This window comes from Sapajus apella, unplaced genomic scaffold, assembly GCF_009761245.1.
Source record: "Sapajus apella isolate SASKATOON/1434 unplaced genomic scaffold, GSC_monkey_1.0 scaffold32, whole genome shotgun sequence".
NCBI classification, from domain to species: Eukaryota; Metazoa; Chordata; class Mammalia; order Primates; family Cebidae; genus Sapajus; species Sapajus apella.
The window spans coordinates 5444888-5464167 of NW_022436972.1; the positions used below are offsets into that span (position 1 = coordinate 5444888).

Sequence of the window (19280 nt, forward strand, 5' to 3'; positions counted from 1 at the left end):
CTGCAGCCTCAGGAGGCCTGTGGAAAGCGAAGAAAGTTCAGATTCTAGACAGCTAGCTGGCTGTGCTCCGTGATGTGTGTATATATATATATGTATATATATATACATATATATATATACATACAGAAACTTCAGGCCACTGTTGGCATCAGCCAGTGAGATCACTTCTCTCACCAGTACCTCAGCCCCTATCTCAGCTGCTTTCCTGAATCCCTTTGAGATCCCTTGGTCCTTTGTAGAGCCCAGGGGACTCCTAACATAAAGCCTCAGAGCAGTTATCCTTGCATGCATCTGTCTCAGAGCCGGCTCTGTGATTTTATAGAGAATTTCAGTCTTTCTCTGGCTCTGTGCTTGAAAAAGAGATCTAGTTATTTGACCTCATCAGTTTGATTGAAATAAACTACTCTATATTCCATGAAAATGTACAAACATTTCAACATTTTCACAGAGTTCAGTGTTTTAATAGTCTTTTCCCCATTCATTTGTTAACCTCTGCATGCCTTAAATAGCCATTCTGAAATCCATAGCATTGTACTGAAGGATCCAGCTAATTTTCAGCATATAATTATTGTATGACTTCCTAAGTAGCTGGTTGTTAATCGTCTCAAATAGAAAAATAACACTGCTGGCTATGAGGTGTGATTTTTCTTTTCTCTCTTCCTTAGGTTTACCCAACTGAAGCCTGTGTATGCTAGTCACATGATAAATGCTCATTAGATAGTGATCTGGTATTAACTGTATGTACCCCTAGTACTTGAGTGCCTTAGAGTTTTAATGACTTTTAATGAATATCTCCTACTATATAACAACTGAGTGATTTTAAAATTTTAATTGCATTTCTCTTTAGCTTTTCAATCCCTTTATTCTTAGAGTATTTTAAGGAAATATTTTTAAAAGTGAAACTCCTTGTTTCCCAGACTGCACCTGTTCCCTGCTTTCTGATGTCTATTTCCACCTGCTGCCTAGACATTGCTATCTGGACGTTCCTCAGCTTTCTCAGGCTCCGCACATGGAAATACTCAACATCATCCTGATCAAATACTCCTCTTCCTAGGTCTGTTGCTCATTGGCTCAATTCAGAGACCTGAGAATCACCTGAGGCTTCCCTCTCTCTCCCTTCCTCCCATGGCTCATCATCCCATCAATTCTTCCTCCAAAATACATCTCACATCTGTTTCCTCTCCCTGCTCCCCCTGCCATGCTGCTGGTTCATGACTTCCTAGAAAACAGCAGTATCTTACTGGTGTTCTTGCCTTCAGGTTCTGTCCTCTCCAGTGCATCCTCTGCATGAGTCACGCCAACCTATTCTCCCCTCCTTGATTCAAGCTTTGCAACTACTCTCCCTTTCCTGCCACGTGAAATTTACATTTCTTCCCATGGCTTAAAAAGCACTTAACAGCCGGGCGTGGTGGCTCATGTCGGTAATCCCAGCACTTTGGGAGGCCAAGGCAGATGGATCACTTGAGGTCAGGAGTTTGAGACCAGCCTGGCCAGCATGGTGAAACCCCGTCTCTACTAAAAATACAAAAAAAAAAAAATCTGGGTGTGGTGGTGCATGCCTATAGTCCGAGCTACCTGGGAGGCTGAGGCAAGAGAATGGCTTGAACCCAGGAGGCAGAGGTTGCAGTGAGCCAAGATTGCACCACTACGCTCCAGCCTGAGTAACAAAGACTCCATCTCAAAAAATAAATAAATCAATAAAAACACTTCACATGCTCCCCCTCTTCTACTTGCATGCAATGCCCTCCCACAGCCTCCTTCACTCCAGCAATCTACATATGCCACACCCCCTTGTTCTTCATCTTAAATGTAAACTCAAAGTTTCATGAATGAATACACCAATAAATGATATAAAAATATGCATCCTGACTGTCCCAGGATTGCCCAAAGAGGAGCACAGTTAATTCTGCCATTCAGAGATTAATTCGTATATTGAATATTTGGGCCTTGCTTCTGCTCATTCATTCTTTCATCTAAATGAACAGTGTAGGGCATCCTGGGGAAGATGTTTTCATCTTGCAAACTCTTGGGATAGGAGGAGGAAATGGCTGTCAGCTGAAGGCTGGAACACTTGCTGCTGGTAATCATAGCTGTTAACATTGCACCTCTTTAGTTACTTAAATAATTCTCTGTTTTGATTCCATTTTACACAGGTTTTTAAAATAAGCTGCAGAAACGAGCTATGCTTTCAGGACTTCATAGCTCCCAAGAATTAGAAACAAACAACAAAAAAAAGAATTCTACTTGATCAACTTAGTTCTTTTTCTTTATCTTCTCTCCCTCATTCTGCCTCTGTTCCACTCTCTTCTCTAAGCTGTTTCACTTTGCAATACATTGCTGGTAAGGAGTTGCAGGATAATGCGATCTTAACTTGTTTTACCCTAAGCATGTGATTCAAAACTCTTGTATCTAAAGAAAAATGGTTGGGTCATTAGTAAAGAATATCTTTTTATCTGAAAAAAAAAAAAATTCCCAGGTTAGTGGGATGAAAACTTTTCTGCATACTTCAGGCAGCTGTCAGAATGAGGGAAGTGAGGTAATCGAAAAACGGAGCACAGATCAGTGTTCACGTTCAAGCAAAAGGCAAGATAGGAGGAGAGAGAGGAATAGCCATTGTGGGTGTTTGAACTCAGATGAGGGCCCCTGTGGGCTCAGCCATGTCTGTGTTTTATAATCCTATCAAATGTAGGGCTGGCAAAATGAATTCCAAAAGAATTTAGATAAAAATGATTTTCGACTTTTCACTTTAAATCAAAGATTATTACCCAGCAATATATATGGTTGACACTCTATAAATAAAAACACATTTATTTAGAGTAAACTTAATACACAGACTTGGAAATTTAAACAGCCACCCAATAATGTTGTAATTTATTTTATGTTTCCTCAAGTTCTAAAATGAAGGCACTATGAGGTTATGATACATATGCATTAGAAAATAGCACCTGTTGACTAAATGCAGATTGAGGTTCAGTCATATTACACGGAATTTCCAAAAGACAGAAAGAATTTAGTTAATGTTCAGGAATCGTTTTGTGAATAATGAAGGGAATTCCAGCTCTGGAAGTAATCTTGGAATAATTCACTCTAAGAAACTTGGGAATAGTATGTAATGTAGAACACATTCCCAAAGAAAAAACACTCTGCAAAGAAAAATTAAATTTATGTATTAATTTATTCAATATACACAGCACATGCCTCTAGGCTAATCACATCAGTTTTAGTCTTGTAAAACTAAGGATTACACTGATGATTTCCAGATCTATCTGTCTGTTTAAGTTTTACTGTGGCAAACACAACAGCAACGATAAAGTCAAAGTCTCAGTGACTTACACAATAAACATGTATGCCTTGCTGATGGGTCTGTGGCTGTTCTGTGGCTCTTCCGGGCCTGGCTGAACTCGGGTTCAAACATGCCTCATGTGACTCTCATTCTGGCTAAGGAAAGGGAGAGTACAAATGACCTTGCCATACCACAAAAGCACACATGATGTTTTATATCTGCTGGAAGGTGGCATATGTCACATCTAGTAACATTCATTTGGTGAAAACAAGTCTTATGGCCAAGGCAAAAGTCAATGGAGAAGAGAAATATACACTACCTACCGAGAGGCCCTGCCAAGGCACATGGCAAAATGTGGGGTTGGCGGGGGGGCATATTCTTATCACAGAGAGGGGAATAATTGGGAATAATAATCGAATATACTATAATATCTCTAATACATTTTTTTAGTATCTACCTGGTTTTTGGTCTGGCCCCACCCCATATGTATGGGCGGGATGCTCTCAGTTTCTCTCTCTCTCTCTCTTTTTTTTTTTTTTGGGTAAGGAATTTCACTCTGATTGCCCAGGCGGGAATGCAATGGCTCAATCTTGGCTCACTGCAACCTCTGCCTCCTGGGTTCAAGTGATTCTCCTGCCTCAGCCTCCCGCATAGCTGGGATTACAGGCATCCGAGGATACTCTCAGTTTCACACAGTTACTTCCTTCTACCCTTCAGACTTGCGTTGGTGTGTGTACCTTGGTAACACCAGGAGAATAGTTGACCCAGTTTCCTAATCTCTCAGTCTGTCAATCAAGATGGACAAAGTTGAGGTTTTACCTAATGACCTTCACAACTCAGATTGCTCCCTTCCCTGAAATACTATCAAACTTTTGGTCTGCATTTTTCATTTTGATTCTTACTTAACTTCTTAGTATTCATATATCTTGTGCATGACTTTATTTTATGCTCCCATTAAAAGATCTCCCATTAAAAGTTTTGTGGGGTACACAGTCTTTAGTTGTCAGTTATTTTTTCTCAGAACTGTGAGAATTACTATACTTCTTCTGGCTTCCATTGCTGTCATTGGCAAGTCTGCTAACATTCTAATTTTCCCTTTGTAGGTCACCTGTCTTTTCTCTCTGGTTTCTTTTATATTATACAATTTCAAAACTGAATGTCTAAATATGGATTTATTTTATTTGTCTTGCCTAGTAAAAGTTGTTCTTGCTGTATCTATAATTCTTGTATTTTATCAGTTCTAGAAAATTCTCAATAATTATCTCCTCAGATATTATCTCCTCTTCTTTCTATTTTCTCCTATAGGGACTATAATTAGCTGTATGTTGAAAATTTTCCTGCTTTCCTTCCAATCTCTTCTTTCAATTTTTTTTTCATTCCCTGTTTATCTATTCTGCCTTCTGGGAAATTTCTTCATTCCCTTATTTCCACTTATAACTTATTTTCTCAATTATGTAAATTGACAGCTCTTTACCCTACCCACTGAATTTTAAATTTTTAGAAACATATTTTTTCATTTCTGAAAATTCTCTGTTACTTTTTGATGGTTTCTTATTTCTTACTTATTCTTGTGATTGCAGTCTTTAAATATTTTATACTCCAAAATTGATCGTTTTAATATTTGAAGTACATGGGGTTCAAAATTTATTTCTTTGTTTCTGTCAACTTTTGCCCATGTGTCCTTGGTTGATCTTTGATAATGAGCTAATATTTAGTTGATTTTAACCTCGGTAAACTTGAGGGGTTTAAATTAAGGTTATTCTTCTCATGGAGTTTGCATTTCTTTTGCAATGGTGCTACAGGACACCACCTGTTATAGTCTTCAGCCTGATCCTTCAAGGAGGCTCTGGCTTAGCTCTCCAATTTGGCCACTGACTCAAAGCCTAAAAGTTGTAGTGCTGATATTTGCATTTTTTTTGCAAGCCAGTCTTGCCTTTTACATTTGTTTACCGGGCTCCATTGCCATTTCAGCATTTAGTTTTTATTTTTGTCCTGCATTTTCCCTTTAGACTTGATTCCCTTATTTTGAAGACTCCAGAAATGCAACGAAATTGTTTTATGTAGGAGCTATTACAGCATTTTCAAGCATGAAATCTTTCCAGTGTATCTAATCTACCCTACTGCCAATAGTGGATGTCTCAGGGATATTTTTTACTCTGTGTTTATGGCTGTGCTCCTTACAGTTGAGCTTGCCAAGAGTTGAAATTCCCAGACAAATGGAGCATGACTTAAATTATTTTAAACTTAGAATATCAAAGAACACTTAAGGCCAGGCCTGATGGCTTATGCTTGTAATCCCAACACTTTGGGAGGCTGAAGTGGGAGGATTGTTTGAGCCCAGGAGTTCAAGACCAGACTGGGCAACATAGGGAGACCCCATATATACAACAAATAAAAATAAAAAATTAGCAGGTGTGGTCACATACACCTGTGATCTCAGTTACTCAGGAGGCTGAGGTAGAAGGATTGTTTGGGCCTGGGAGGTTGAGGCTGCAGTAAGCAATGATTGTACCGCTGCACAAGACTCTGATTCAAAAAATAATAATAATAATAAAAATAAAAAGCTTAATTTAGACTTTCTTGATCAAAATGGACCCTATGCCAGAATTGGTTTGCTCAACTGTTGGACATACTATGTTGACTATGCTGATGAGATCATGTGATTGTTAAGTTTGCTCTGCCCACAGGGTGCAAATAAATCTTACTGAATAATGACAATGCTATAAGCTCATGTATAAAGGCTAATACATAGTTACAATCACAAACACTTAGCTAGTATGGCTGAATTACTAAGATTTTACTATAACTTGATTTATGATAAGGAGACTATTCAAGTGAATGTTGCCAGCACTGGCCTGCTATCATGAGCTTGGGATTCTGATATTTATTATTCTATAATTTATCTTTTTGAGGACAGATCTTATCTATTCATATAATTTCCTCCTTGAATATCACTGTCTTTTTCCCACAAAACAGAAAGTGATACTAACTGCTAACGGATGAGGTTTTGTGAATAAGAGGCTATATAAAATGAAAAGGCCTTAGAAGTCAGAAGTATTTACAAGGCTATACTCTCATTAAGTAGATTAAATGTTTATTAAATATCTTAATTGAAAACATTAATCTAGAAAGATAATGAATGATAACCTATATGAAAAACTATCACACAATTATGAAAATGTGTTAAAATTAGAGTTTCTGACCATTTTTAAACAAATTATGTTCTTGTTTTAAGAACTGTATATTTAACAATGGTTTCCAAGATGTACATAAAAATTACAGCAGAAGATAAGAAATGCCTGCTCCCTCCCCCCACCACATAGAACTAGGTAGTTAGTACTTACAGTAAATAAATTCCCTTAAATTAGGGAGAATTATAGTGAATTTTGCTATACAGTAAATAATATATTCAAATGAGCTTTTATAGTATTATTGCTGAAAGTATGGGTGCTACCAACAGGAGACTGGAATAAAGGGATGAGCTGATTCAGGCAAGGATCAATGAAATACACTGTGCAGATTCGAAGTTAATATCCAGTAAGAATTCAGTTTGCACAAGTCTTTCATCTCAGCTCTGCAGGAAGCACTCTCTGGAGCCTCCTTACCAATTGTGGTTCTAAGAATAGAGTAAATTCATTCACTGTTATTTAAACACATACATTATATCCCTGTGTACGTTTCAACCATTTCAGTTTCAGGGCAAAAGGCTGGATATTCACACCAGTTAAGTCAAAGTTAAAACATATTAAATGAAATGGTATTTTAAAGCTTGCATGTTCTACCTTTTAAAACCAATGAGCCAAGATGTTCCCATTATTTATAATTATTGATTTCTGAATGTTCATGTTAATATTTCAAAGATTAACATTGAGAAGCCTAACAGAAAGGAACAACAATTCGACTTTTTGGCAACATAAATCTATTGCTAGGGCTCAATATAATAAAGAAATCTAAACTAAGTTCTTTGACACTTTGACATTTCTTATTTCTCCAAAAATTACATTTTCATAGAAAATATACTTAAACTTCAAATAGACTTATGATGGACAATTCATGGTATTTAATTGCACTTAAAAACTCATGCTCAAAATTTCAGTACCAGAAACTAGCATCCATCATCCTGGCAGCAAAACATAAAACATGAGAAAAACTAATCACGCCTTTAAGTGAAATAAGGCAATTTTTACCTAAAAAGACCTAGAGGTTACTGAGGGGAAAAAAAGATGCTTGAATGTAAGAAAAGATCTTGAAGTATTTATTTTCTTCTTCATTCTCTCTGCTGCTTTTTCTTTTGATTTGAAAGATCAGATGAGACCACCTCTAAATGTATCTGGGAGGTGTCTTACAGAATTTAACTCACTTCATAACAAGAGAAAAGAACTAAATACGTTATATGATAAGTAAAGTATTTTTTATTTTAAATTCTGTCTGAATCCTTGTTCTATCAAAGGCTAGAATGAAAGAAAGGACAAGGAAAACCCCATCTTTTATGATGTGTGATGACAATAGCCACTATAAAATAGTTTTTCAGTGTCGTTAGGACACAGTTAACAACATGTAAGAGAATCTGCATCATGCGGTCACAAAATCTTCTCTCCAAATCAGGACTACAAACTATATTCTACATAGTTATTTCCCTGTTGGTAAAATATAAACTCAGACACGGAAATTCTACAACATCTTTTTGGAGAAGTCTTAATGATTACACTAGGATCAACAGAATCCTATAACCAAAAGTCCCTTTCTATACTTTAACTTGCACTAACCATGCTGTTGAGAAAGCTGCTTTCAGGATGTAAGAACTAGATTAAAATTAGTGTTTTCTAATAGGTGTGCAATACAGAGCTGGAAGCAAGAATAAAATTATCCACTTCAAGAAAAAGGAATATGATTATGGGGGGGGGAAGTATATGAAGTGAAAATATTGTTTGAATGTTTTACTGTAATTATTTAACACAAGGCCATATATTTAAATTATTATCTTTTTGTATGTCATTTGAAAACATTTAAGTACATCTGGATAGAAGTGGGGGGTTCTTTGTGCATCTGTCAATAAGTAGCTTTTTGACATTTGTTTATTGCATGAAAATATACTTGTAAGGAGTTTCATAGCCTATTCAGTGTAAGCCTATCTCCTTCATATTTAAGAACTTCGATATATGTTTGGATTTAAACAAGAGCAAATTGTTGTACATGCTTTGGAGGAAAAAATATTTTAAGTGATTAAAAAATGTTTTTTATCTAATAATACCACAGTCCTATTATACCTCCTTTTACACATCATAATGAATGAGTGATGAAGAACACAACTGTAGATTTAAACTAAAATGAAATAAAAAAGAAAGAACAAAAAAGACAGGCTGCATAGTGACAAGAATCTGTCTCCCCTCATGCCAGTGAAGTTCTAGCTGTGAGCATGCTCAGACCATGGGAGGCACCCAAGTTACTCTATCAGAACTCCTTCTGAGGTATGAGGAGGATACGTCTAATAACTCAATTGCTGTAAGCTTATTATTCTTTTTCTGGTTTTAAACATCTCTTCAGCCTCAGAGTGATTGCAATGTTCCTTCTACTTCATTTCATCGTTCTCATCAATGTCAAAGGTAAGGCTGCTACTTTCTCGCTGTAAGTGCAATTCCCAAAAATTACATTTCTATTTAGTTCTATGGCAGTTGTAATACATTTATTGGGGTGTTTAAAAAAACAGACATCAAATTTGCCTTGTATTTGTCATTATCATTAATTGCTTGTAGTCCCATATAGCCTAGTAATTTTTAGATGCAACAAATTTTTCATGGAAACATGGCTTTGTATGTTAGTAAAGCTGTAAATAAAATATTTCAAAAAACGATATTGACTATCAATTAAAATGTAGAAAACATTTTTAGGATTGGTTTTAAAAAGTATGACAAATTAATAAACTAAAATTGTGTTTTGTGGAATTTCAACCTGTCCATAAAATTCATGTAATTGTTAGTAACTATCTTGTATTAACGTAATTAAACTGGAAACTCCAAAGCTACAGGCAGATCTAAAAACCAGTATCCGTCTCTAAAAGTAAACCTGTCTAAAATAAAGTTATTAAAAATCCATAAAAGTGCATTTAGTTAGATAATTTTCTTTTGTTTTTAATTTGTGGACATTTTTATTTCAGTCAAACTCTTAATTTTTAAGTCAGTAATATTTTCATTGTAAAGCTGACCAAAAAATAAAACCTAAATCTTTACTTGGTTTTAAAGAAAAAGACTTGTTGTCAGCCTATTCCTTCATAAACAACCTATTAATTATACCCAAGGTTTGCTGGGGCTTATTATTATTCAAAAATGTTTCTATTTTAATTTGTATTTTTTCTTAAAGAATTTTGATAAGCCTCTGAGAATAAAGGTTAAAATTTGAAATTATTTTTATTTTCTGAGAAATTTGTTTTAGGATTTTTAAATATTCGATTTTATTAAGTGGATTCCAAGTGAATATTTTAAATCTTGAAATAAAAGGCAATACTTATCAAGTATTATTTTAAAACTTCTAACAAACAAAAGATTTTTAAAAGACTTAAAATATCTCAATTTTATTTTGAATTTAAAATAACACTAAAACTTTCCTTCAGGTATTTAAAAATATATATCTCCATACACCTAGCATGACTTTTAGTTTATATTTTAATATCTCTTACATGAAAAGCTAAGTATCGACTACGGGGAAACAGTATATGAACTCATCATGCATGCAATACAGTTGTAGCAGGCGGTGTATTTCTTTCATTTAAGGTCCTACTTTAGAAATTCATGTTCTATCCACATTTGAATATTCAATTTTATATGATTTTAAGAATATACAGCTACAAAGTAGTTTCTTAGATTTAAGACATGTCATAGAGATCATGTGTACCCTTAAAAAATTATTTAATATGTAGGACTGTAACCATAGTTAACCAGTTTTACTATACTTTTGCCTTTACTCATGATAATGCATTTAACTGATTTTGCTTAAACCTTTTATGAGATGAAAAACATCTATTACCAAAATAACATTTGTGATTTACCATGTGTAAAGGCATCCTTTAAACTAAAACAAAAATTCAATTAGATAATTTTTGTTTGATTTTATTTCTAAGTAAATGCCATATTTCAAACTCCTAGTACCAACTTAATACATATTTACGGATTAATTATAATTCTCTGGAAAGTTTTATTTTCTAATTTTATATTACTTTTGACTGCTAATTTAAACCTTTATGTTTAAAATGATTTATTTTCAAAGCAAGACACATTAATCAATGCTTTGACATCTTACTCCTACTTACAAAAATAATAGGATTTGCTATATAATTAGTAAAACTTATTTCTTTTTACAATAAAATTGTGGACAATTAAAATGGTAAGGCTTTTCATAGTAACCAAAGAAAGCTCATTTAGAATTGACTAAGACTAAAGGTTGTCTTTTTAATTTATATAATATTTGTGATAGACTCTTAGGCCAGATCTAAACACAATAGAAAATTAGAAATTATATGGTTGTCTTTTCTCCTCTGACCATTATCACTCTGGAGTGCCTAAAGAATGAGTGATATTGACTGCCTTAAGCTACAGGCAGTAATAGATAACTACACATAACATATCTTATTACTATTACGTGTATTTTATCATTAATTTATTCACTGTATCTCTGTTAACCAGCTTCAAACCACTTTTTAAAAAAACATTTCTTAATGGACAAATTAGGGAAAATATTACAAATCAAAAACAGGGGCTTATGTAGGAAATTAGAAGCATGAAGTATTGAAGCTGCTACTTGGTAACTACCAATTGCTACTTACTCAAGTAATTTACTTAACCTCCAAAATACGCAGTTATCCAAAACTCGACCTGAGCAGTGTTTTGAAGGAAGCAGTGTTTGACTGCCCCCTAATGGCCAGGCTCAAGACACGCCTGGGATGGGCCTTTATTAGGGATGTCACTCTGACTTGAGACAAGCTTTTTCATCTGAATTTTAATTTCACACCTTTACATTCATGCTGTGGATAGTTGTGAAAATCAATTACATTTCAAGCCAGTCATCCCGAAGACTGACCTGCTTGCTGGCTGAAAGGAACCCACTGTGAGGGAGGAGGAAAAAGATCGGGAACATGGGAGTTAAAACCTTTAGAGATGTGTTATCTCTGAAGACACCAGCTAAATACATCTCACAACAGATGCTTACTCGTGTGTTCATCTTACTGTGAATAAATATGACCAGATGTAATCAAAGAGTTTTAAGGCCTCTCACTTGAAGTGACAAAATTGCCCGCCATGTCAATTTTAAAGGCAAAATTGGGATGCTGCTTTCTAATAGGTTGATGTTAAAAAAAAAAAAAAAAAATGGCACATTTTTATTCTGGATTATAGTAACCCAAATAAAATTCAATTAACAAAGAATGATTCTGTGTAAATAGTTATGCTACAAAAACTGCACTGAATTTTTAGGAATACTTATCTATTTAAGAGCCCAGAACAGCTTGGTTTAGTTATTTGGTAAATATATGACTTTACATTCATTATGTAAAATAAGTGTGCTTGTTTTACATGTGAAGTAGTAGTGGAATTAGAGGTCTAATTATCTAAAAACAAAAAACAAGCCTCTCATAGGCGTTGCTCACCTGTACTTCCAGGTGTTTTGTATGTATTTTTAAAAATTAAGTTCACATTGAAAGTCAATGTTGTTATCAGAAAAGTGCCCCAAAGCCAAAATAAAACAGCTAATTCAACAGTCATGTGATAAACCGATTTTTGAGTGTTTTAGGATACGAAAAGAATTGAGATTGAGGGCATGCTGTGGTGCACACCTGTAATCCCAGCACTTTGGGAGGCGAGTGAATCACTTGAGGTCAAAAGTTCGAGATCAGCCTGGGAACCATGGTGAAATCCCATCTCTACTAATACAAAAAAATTAGACAGGTAGGGTGGTGCACACCTATGGTCCTAGCTACCTGGGAGGGTGAGGCAGGAAGATCGCTTGAACCTGGGAGGCAGAGGTTGCAGTGAGCCGAGACTGTGCCACTGTACTCCAGCCTAGGCGACAGACAGAACGAGACTCCGTCTCCAAACTTAAAAAAAAAGTAAGAATTGTGATTGAAAAATTTAACTTTATTACAAAGTAAAAAGCCTTTACAATATGTTCAATGTGATTGATAAAGTTCTCCTTTCCTATCCTTCCCCTTCCCACTGTTCTGACTCTGGCCCCTTTGCTCCTGTTCAAGTCTCTCCCTTCTTCTTGCCCATACCCTTCCTGCTGTCTCTCTTTTTGTGCTTTCTCTTCCCACCGTTCTTTATCCTCCTCTCCTCCTCGCCTTTGCAGGCATCTGTCTCAGCTGCTCTCCCAGCCTGTCTTCCCTCCATTTCTGTCTCACTCTCCTAACCCCATCCTTGTCTTCCTGGTGTTCTCATCTCTGAAATCTCCCCTCTGCTCTCCTTGAATCTGCTCTTCCACTCTCTTGCTCTGAGTTCGCATCAGCTCCAGCTAAGCCTTTGTCCTGGCTACATCCCATTCTCCGTAACTCACACCTGCTCCATCCTGACTGGTCACATCTGCCTTTTCATTTCCACTTTGGAGGACATCTGTCCCTCGATTTGCCCCCTTCCTCAAGTATTCCTGTTTCTGATTGCCTCCTGTCTTTGCCGAGCTCCCTCCCCAGGGGCTTCCTGGATCTTCTTTGTCTCCCTTTTTTGGCCCTTGCCTTCTTTCTATTATTTGTCTCTATCACCACAGTCTCCTGACCTGGCCAGTGGTCACCATGTCTGTTGCTTTCTAGAATACATGCCCAAACAGCACCAAATGAGTATTGCATTTCTGTATTACTTCAATACTGGCATGCTGTCTTTATCTAGGTGCCATAATTTGTCTACAATTCTGAAATGCAGAAAGCTCAGAAAACTGAGCTGATCACCTTTGCCTACAAAATCTGGTCAGAATTGGCCAGGAGCTATTTAAAACTCTTTATGCAACTATTGTAAAATTTCATACATTGTGCTATAGAAAAATGTTCATGTGGTTGGTTACAGAATTTTGCCCCAGGCCTGTAGGAAATGTTACATAGCTTATAGCATGTGCATTAACTTTCTAAAATTAAAATAATATTATAAATTCTGCATCACATCTCTCCAAAGGGTTTCTGCTATGATGGTACAGATCTCTATTAGCCATCCTCCTCTTCAGATCACCAACTGTTCTATGCCATATTATTCTTGAGTGGTATAATGGGTTTTTAATTTGCCCAAGGAAATTCAGTGTTAATAGAATGTATCTGATAAAGGAAATATAATTTTAACTAATTCTCCTTTTCTCTGATTCTAGTTTATTTTCTATTCAATCACTAGGTTTTTTTTTCAGTGACTATATGATTTATTCCAATCACTCCCGCTGTGTTTAAAGCTGTCTGTTTGGGTTTCATAAACTTTCATTCTTATTTTATGATATCTTCCTTCCATTACTTCTTTGAGAAATTTAATCATGCAGCGTTTAAACTAGTCTTTAAAGCTCTATCGGCTGGGCGCAGTGGCTCACACCTGTAATCCCAGCACTTTGGGAGGTTGAAGTGGGCAGATCACCTGAGGTCAGGAATTCGAGACCAGCCTAGCCAACATGGTGAAACCCTGTCCCTACTAAAAATACAAAAAATTAGCCAAGCATGGTGGTGCATGCCCATAGTCCCAGCTACTTGGGAGGCTGAGGTAGGAGAATTGCTTGAACCCACAAGGTGGAGATTGCAGTGAGTCAAGATTGTGCCACTGCACTCCCCCCCGGATGCACTCCAGCTGGGCAAGAGAGTGAGACTCCATCTCAAAAAAAAAAAAAAAAAAAAAAAGCCTGTAATCGCAGCACTTCGGGAGGCCAAAGCAGGTGAATCACTTGAAGTCAGGAATTCGAGACCAGCCTGGCCAACACAATGAAACCCCATCTCTACTAAAAACACAAAAATTAGCCTAATGTGGTGGCAGGCGCCTATAATCCCAGCTATTCGGGAGGCTGAGGCAGGAGAATCACTTGAACCTGGGAGGAGGAGGTTGCAGTGAGCTGAGATCACGCCACTGTACTCCAGCCTGGACAGCAGAGCAAGACTCTGCCTCAAAAAAAAAAAAAAGTTCTATCATCTCCTAATTTCCCAGGGATGAATTCTCCATTTTTTGGAGCCCTGGACATTTTTGTAAAGTTGGAAGAATGTTTCTCCTGCACACAGCTCCCCAAAGTAGTCCCAAAAAGTACTTCCATATAACCCAGGGAATGTTCAGATCTAAACTGTCACATCGTAGGGTTTGTGCCTGTGGGTGATCCAGTTCCAAATCTCATACCCATTTACAGAGGTATTACCACTCCTTTCCCTGTTGGCCATGGGCAAGAAGCATTATTTAAATCACATTCTTGGTGGTCAGTTATACCATGCCCTATGCATTGTCAGGGGTTCAGTCCCAGTCCTTGGCTTCAGGAGATCCCAGCCTCTGCCAGTTGGGCTGCACTAAGCCCCTTTCTCAAACTGGCATTGGACTCAGCTCTGATTGCTTCTCCAGTCCCACCTCCCTGCAGAACAAGTGGCTTTTTCTGAATTCATGTTCTATGGAGAGCTTTCTCTCCTATAACCTAAATGTTTTAATAAAAAAATATAATATCAATTTTTTCTGTGTCTATGGAAGAGTATGGTGTGAAAACATATTCAGAGTTTTCTCACAATGGATGACCTTGATCCAGAAGTTTAGCAAAGAAGGTAGCTTTTGTCTTTCAGATTGGGCATTTTCAAAGAGTAGACGTGGGTGAGCATACACAACAGAGATTTGGAATCATGAAGTAAAGTGCCATACAAACATTAACAGGTTAGGAGAGCAACAAGGATGCTGGATTTGGGGTCAGCAAACCCATGTTCAAGTCATAGCCTTGACATGGGCTAGTGTTTGGCTTTTGGCATACCAAATAATCTCTCTGCTTCATCCACAATACTTACATAATTATCTAGTTTCCAAGAACCACTTGTCATGATGTCAAAGATTCCAGAACTTCCGCCCCTGAGGATTCAATAGGTCTATGGTGGGCCGTGGGGTCTGGACATTTAGGAAGCAGCCAGGTGGTTCTGATAAACCTATTCCATAGATCATACCCCTGGAAAAACTGCTCAAAATATACATGGGCTTTCTTTTCTTTGAGATGCTAATTTTTGTTATATTCTTTGTGTGTACCAGGATTGCTCATTGGATTCACTTGGATTATTTAACACATTACTTCTACTTGAAATGGTGTTTTAAATGTGAGGACAATAAAAACAAATTAAGTATCTGGTAAGGGAATGGCTGAATCTACATTGTCTAATTATCAATATAAAGTTTCTTAACAAATAGTATAATTCAAAAACTGTAATTAATATGCTAGTTTACCTATAGAGCAGTCTTGATGTTAATTACCACTCCTGCCTTTAAGAGAAATTAATAAACCCATAACACAAATGGCTAAGGAAGAATCTCTTCTGATTTGGAGCCAGATTCTACTTCTTATTCGTCACTTGGCTTTCATTATCCAATTTTTACTCGATTATAGCTCAGCCAGTAGACATTAATTAGATAGGCCTCTCTCTTTTCCTCTGATTCACACCTTGTCTGGGACATTCTGTTTCAACCCCATAGTCTAAAAATAGTACATCTATTGCTGTAGACATTTCTACTCCTAATTTCCTTCCATTAAACCCATGGTGTATAAGAAATGTGGCAGATACGGATTCTCTTTCATTCTGCCTTGAGAGTCACTATAAAATATGCCCGTAAAAGCCTCAAATTCAGTCTGCGGGTGAGATGATAGTCTCCATGTAAACTTTCTTATTCGTAGGAAAGGATAATAATCTACACTGAGTGTTACGGGAAAACTCTGTTCCCTTATTTGAAGCCATTTCCTTTTTGGCTGTTTCCTGTTTCCCACTTTAAAACACCATTCTTACTGTAATAACTAAAGTTAAAATTAACTACTTGAAAAATAAGTTGCCCTCCCTAAAAGCACAGGCTTGGGCAAATGCTGTTATTTTTGTTCACTTTACCTGTGAATTGCAAGTCTTGAAAAGAATAAAGGATGAGAAAATTACCTGTGCTATGACCCGATTCTCAAAATTATATGGGCTGCCTTGCCCCAGCCTATATAGATTACAGCTGAAAAATTAGGAGAGGCCCTTTGCCACTGCTCCTCTTCCATAGAAGATGGCTAAAAAAAAAAAAAACCAGAAGACAGTGCCAAGCAAGTTTTTCACTTAAAAAACTGAACCATTGGTGTAAGATAAACGAAAAAAAGAAAAGGAGCATAAAGCTATTATATGCACTCAACCTACATTGATGTCATAGGCAGCAGATGTACGCCCAAGTTTGGCCTGAGCTTCTGACGTGGATTATCACTGAAGTGCTCATGTGCTCTCCACTCCCACATATGTAGCTTTAGGTCTATGTGGCTCACTTACAGAAACAGCATTGCTATTCCTGAAAATGTTAAGTTTAGACAACAATTTTTGAGGCAGCTGCTATATACTAAGAACTGAAAACTTTTCTAGCCATTGAGAGAATCAAAATTAATAAAATAAATTCCCTTACTTTTAATGGCAAAAACTGTAATTTATTTTTGCACCAGCCTAATACAATAATAATGACATGCTATAAATATTACATAGAGGTATGTGCAAGATGGTTTGTGTAGAAGAAAAGGTAAGATTGTACTGAGGAGTGGTTTGGGAAGGTCTCAGTAAAGTTTTTACAAAAATAATTTCTGAGATGAATATCAAAGAAATAGGAAATGTATCTAAAATGTAATTTCAGTTTAGATACACAGAATACCACATGCTACAATCTTAGCATCTTAATTATCTTAAAAGTCAGGGCTGCCAGGAATGTTTTCCTAACTGAATACAAGATAATTGTAAAACTGAAGGAGAACTGTTCACTGGCCCTGCTTGATCTGAAATCACTTCGGATTTGTTCATTTTCAAGATTATATAGCATGTCATTGAGGAATATTCCACAAGTTTTCATCCATTTTATTTTTCAAAGATCCTTGGATTGTTTCTAGCTTGGGGCTATTATGAATAATGCTTCTGTGAATATTCTTACATGAATCTCTTGGTGCACATGTGCATGAATTTCTATGGGCATTTACCTAGAAGTAAATCTACTGACTCATAGGGTTTACACAACTTCAAACTTAGATAATGACAAACTGTTTTCCAAAGCAGCTGTTCCAATTAACACTCCCACCAGTGTATGAGAATTTGCATGATTTTACATCCTCACCAAATAGTGTATTGCTGGGCTTTTAAAAAAAATTATACCCATGCTAGTAATCTTAGTGATATTTATTGTGGTTTTAATTTGCATTTCCCTGATTATGAATTAGATTTAATACCCTTTCAGATGTTTTTTGTCATTCAAATATCCTTTTGTTCAGTACCTATTCAAGTCTCTTGCCCATTTTTCTATTTACTGTTCATTTTTTCTTTATTGATTAGTAGGACGTCTATACGTTTGCTAATTACAGACACTTTGCAAATATCTTCTACTCTTCAGCTTGCTTTTACTCTCTCTTAATGATGACTTTTTAAAAATACATTCTTATTATATCATCTAATTTAGTTATCTTTTCCTTTATGATTTGTGTTTTTGTTTGAGTTTTCTTCTTTGTATTCTCCTTAATACATCTACCTCACAATCATAAAAAATTTTCTCTTATGTTATCTACTAGAAATTATATTGTTTCACATTTCATATTTCAATCTATTCTACCTGGAATTGACCATCCTCACTGCTCTGTGGTACAAGTGATTACATGTGTGTCTGGCTTTTTCCAAACTTTCTATTCTGTTCCATTGGTCTATTTTTCAATCTTTGTACTGACATGACGCTGTCTGAACTATTGTACCACTATAATAAGTCTTGCCATACTGATAATGAGTCCTCTCTCCTTGTTCTCCTTCTTCAATGTTGGCTTGGCTCTTCCTGTTCTTTTGCATTTCCACATGCTGCCTTTGAGAATCAACTTATCCATTCCTACACACATACTCTCAGGATTTTTGTTCAGATTGCTTTGATTCTATAGATTGATTTGGGGAAAGAATGAACATCTTTAAAATATTGTCTTCCACTTATTTAGGTTTTAATGTCTTTCTCTAATAGTATATACTTTACGTAAATGGCTTGCCCATTTTTGTTACATTTATTCCTAAATACATGACCCTGTTCATGCTATAGTAAAAGGTGTGTTTTTAAAAAACATTTCATTGTCTAATTGTTGCTAATATTTAAAAATATAATTGACTTTACAGAAACTTTGCAAAACTCACCAATACTACTAATTTATTATTTTGGATTTTAATATTCATACCATATTATTTATTAAATCACTGTTTTATGTCTTTTAATAGTCACACCAAATTATATATTAAATCACTGTGTTACGTCTTCTCTTCCAATATATATACCATTAATTTACTTTCCTTGCTTAACTCCACTGGCTAAGCCCTCCAAAACAATAACAAATAGACATAGTAATAGTGGACATCATTGTCCTCTTCCCAGTCTCAAAGGGAAAGCCTTCAAAAACTCACTCACATGCTGTGGGGTCTTATAGATAACTACGCTTAATTAAATCAAGTAAATTACTTTCTATTTTTAGTTTGTGTAGTTTGTTTGTTTGCTTTGTTTTGTTTCTTGAGACAGTCTCACTCTGTTGCCAGGCTGGAGTGCCCTGGCACTATCTCGGCTCACTGCAATTTCTGCCTCCTGGGCTTAAGTAATTCTCCTGCCTCAGGCTCCCAAGTAGCTGGGACTACAGGTGTGTGCCACCATGCCCAGTTAATTTTTGTATTTTTAGTAGAGACAGGGTTTCATCCTGGTGGCCAGGATGGTCTCGATGTCTTGACCTAGTTATCCATCCACCTCGGCCTCCCAAAGTGCTAGGATTACAGGCATAAGCCACTGCACCCAGCCTTTCATAGTTATTTTAACGTCAGGAT

General features: G+C 36.3%; 1 protein-coding gene across 1 annotated transcript in view; it reads left to right on the top strand.

The window, feature by feature from the left end:
• RXFP2 (relaxin family peptide receptor 2) overlaps positions 1 to 19280 on the top strand; it is a 101058-nt gene that overhangs the window by 26619 nt on the left and 55159 nt on the right. The window contains exon 2 of the mRNA XM_032294343.1: positions 8791 to 8886. Coding sequence (XP_032150234.1) covers positions 8791 to 8886 — 96 coding nt within the window. The remainder of the gene's footprint in view (positions 1 to 8790; positions 8887 to 19280) is intronic.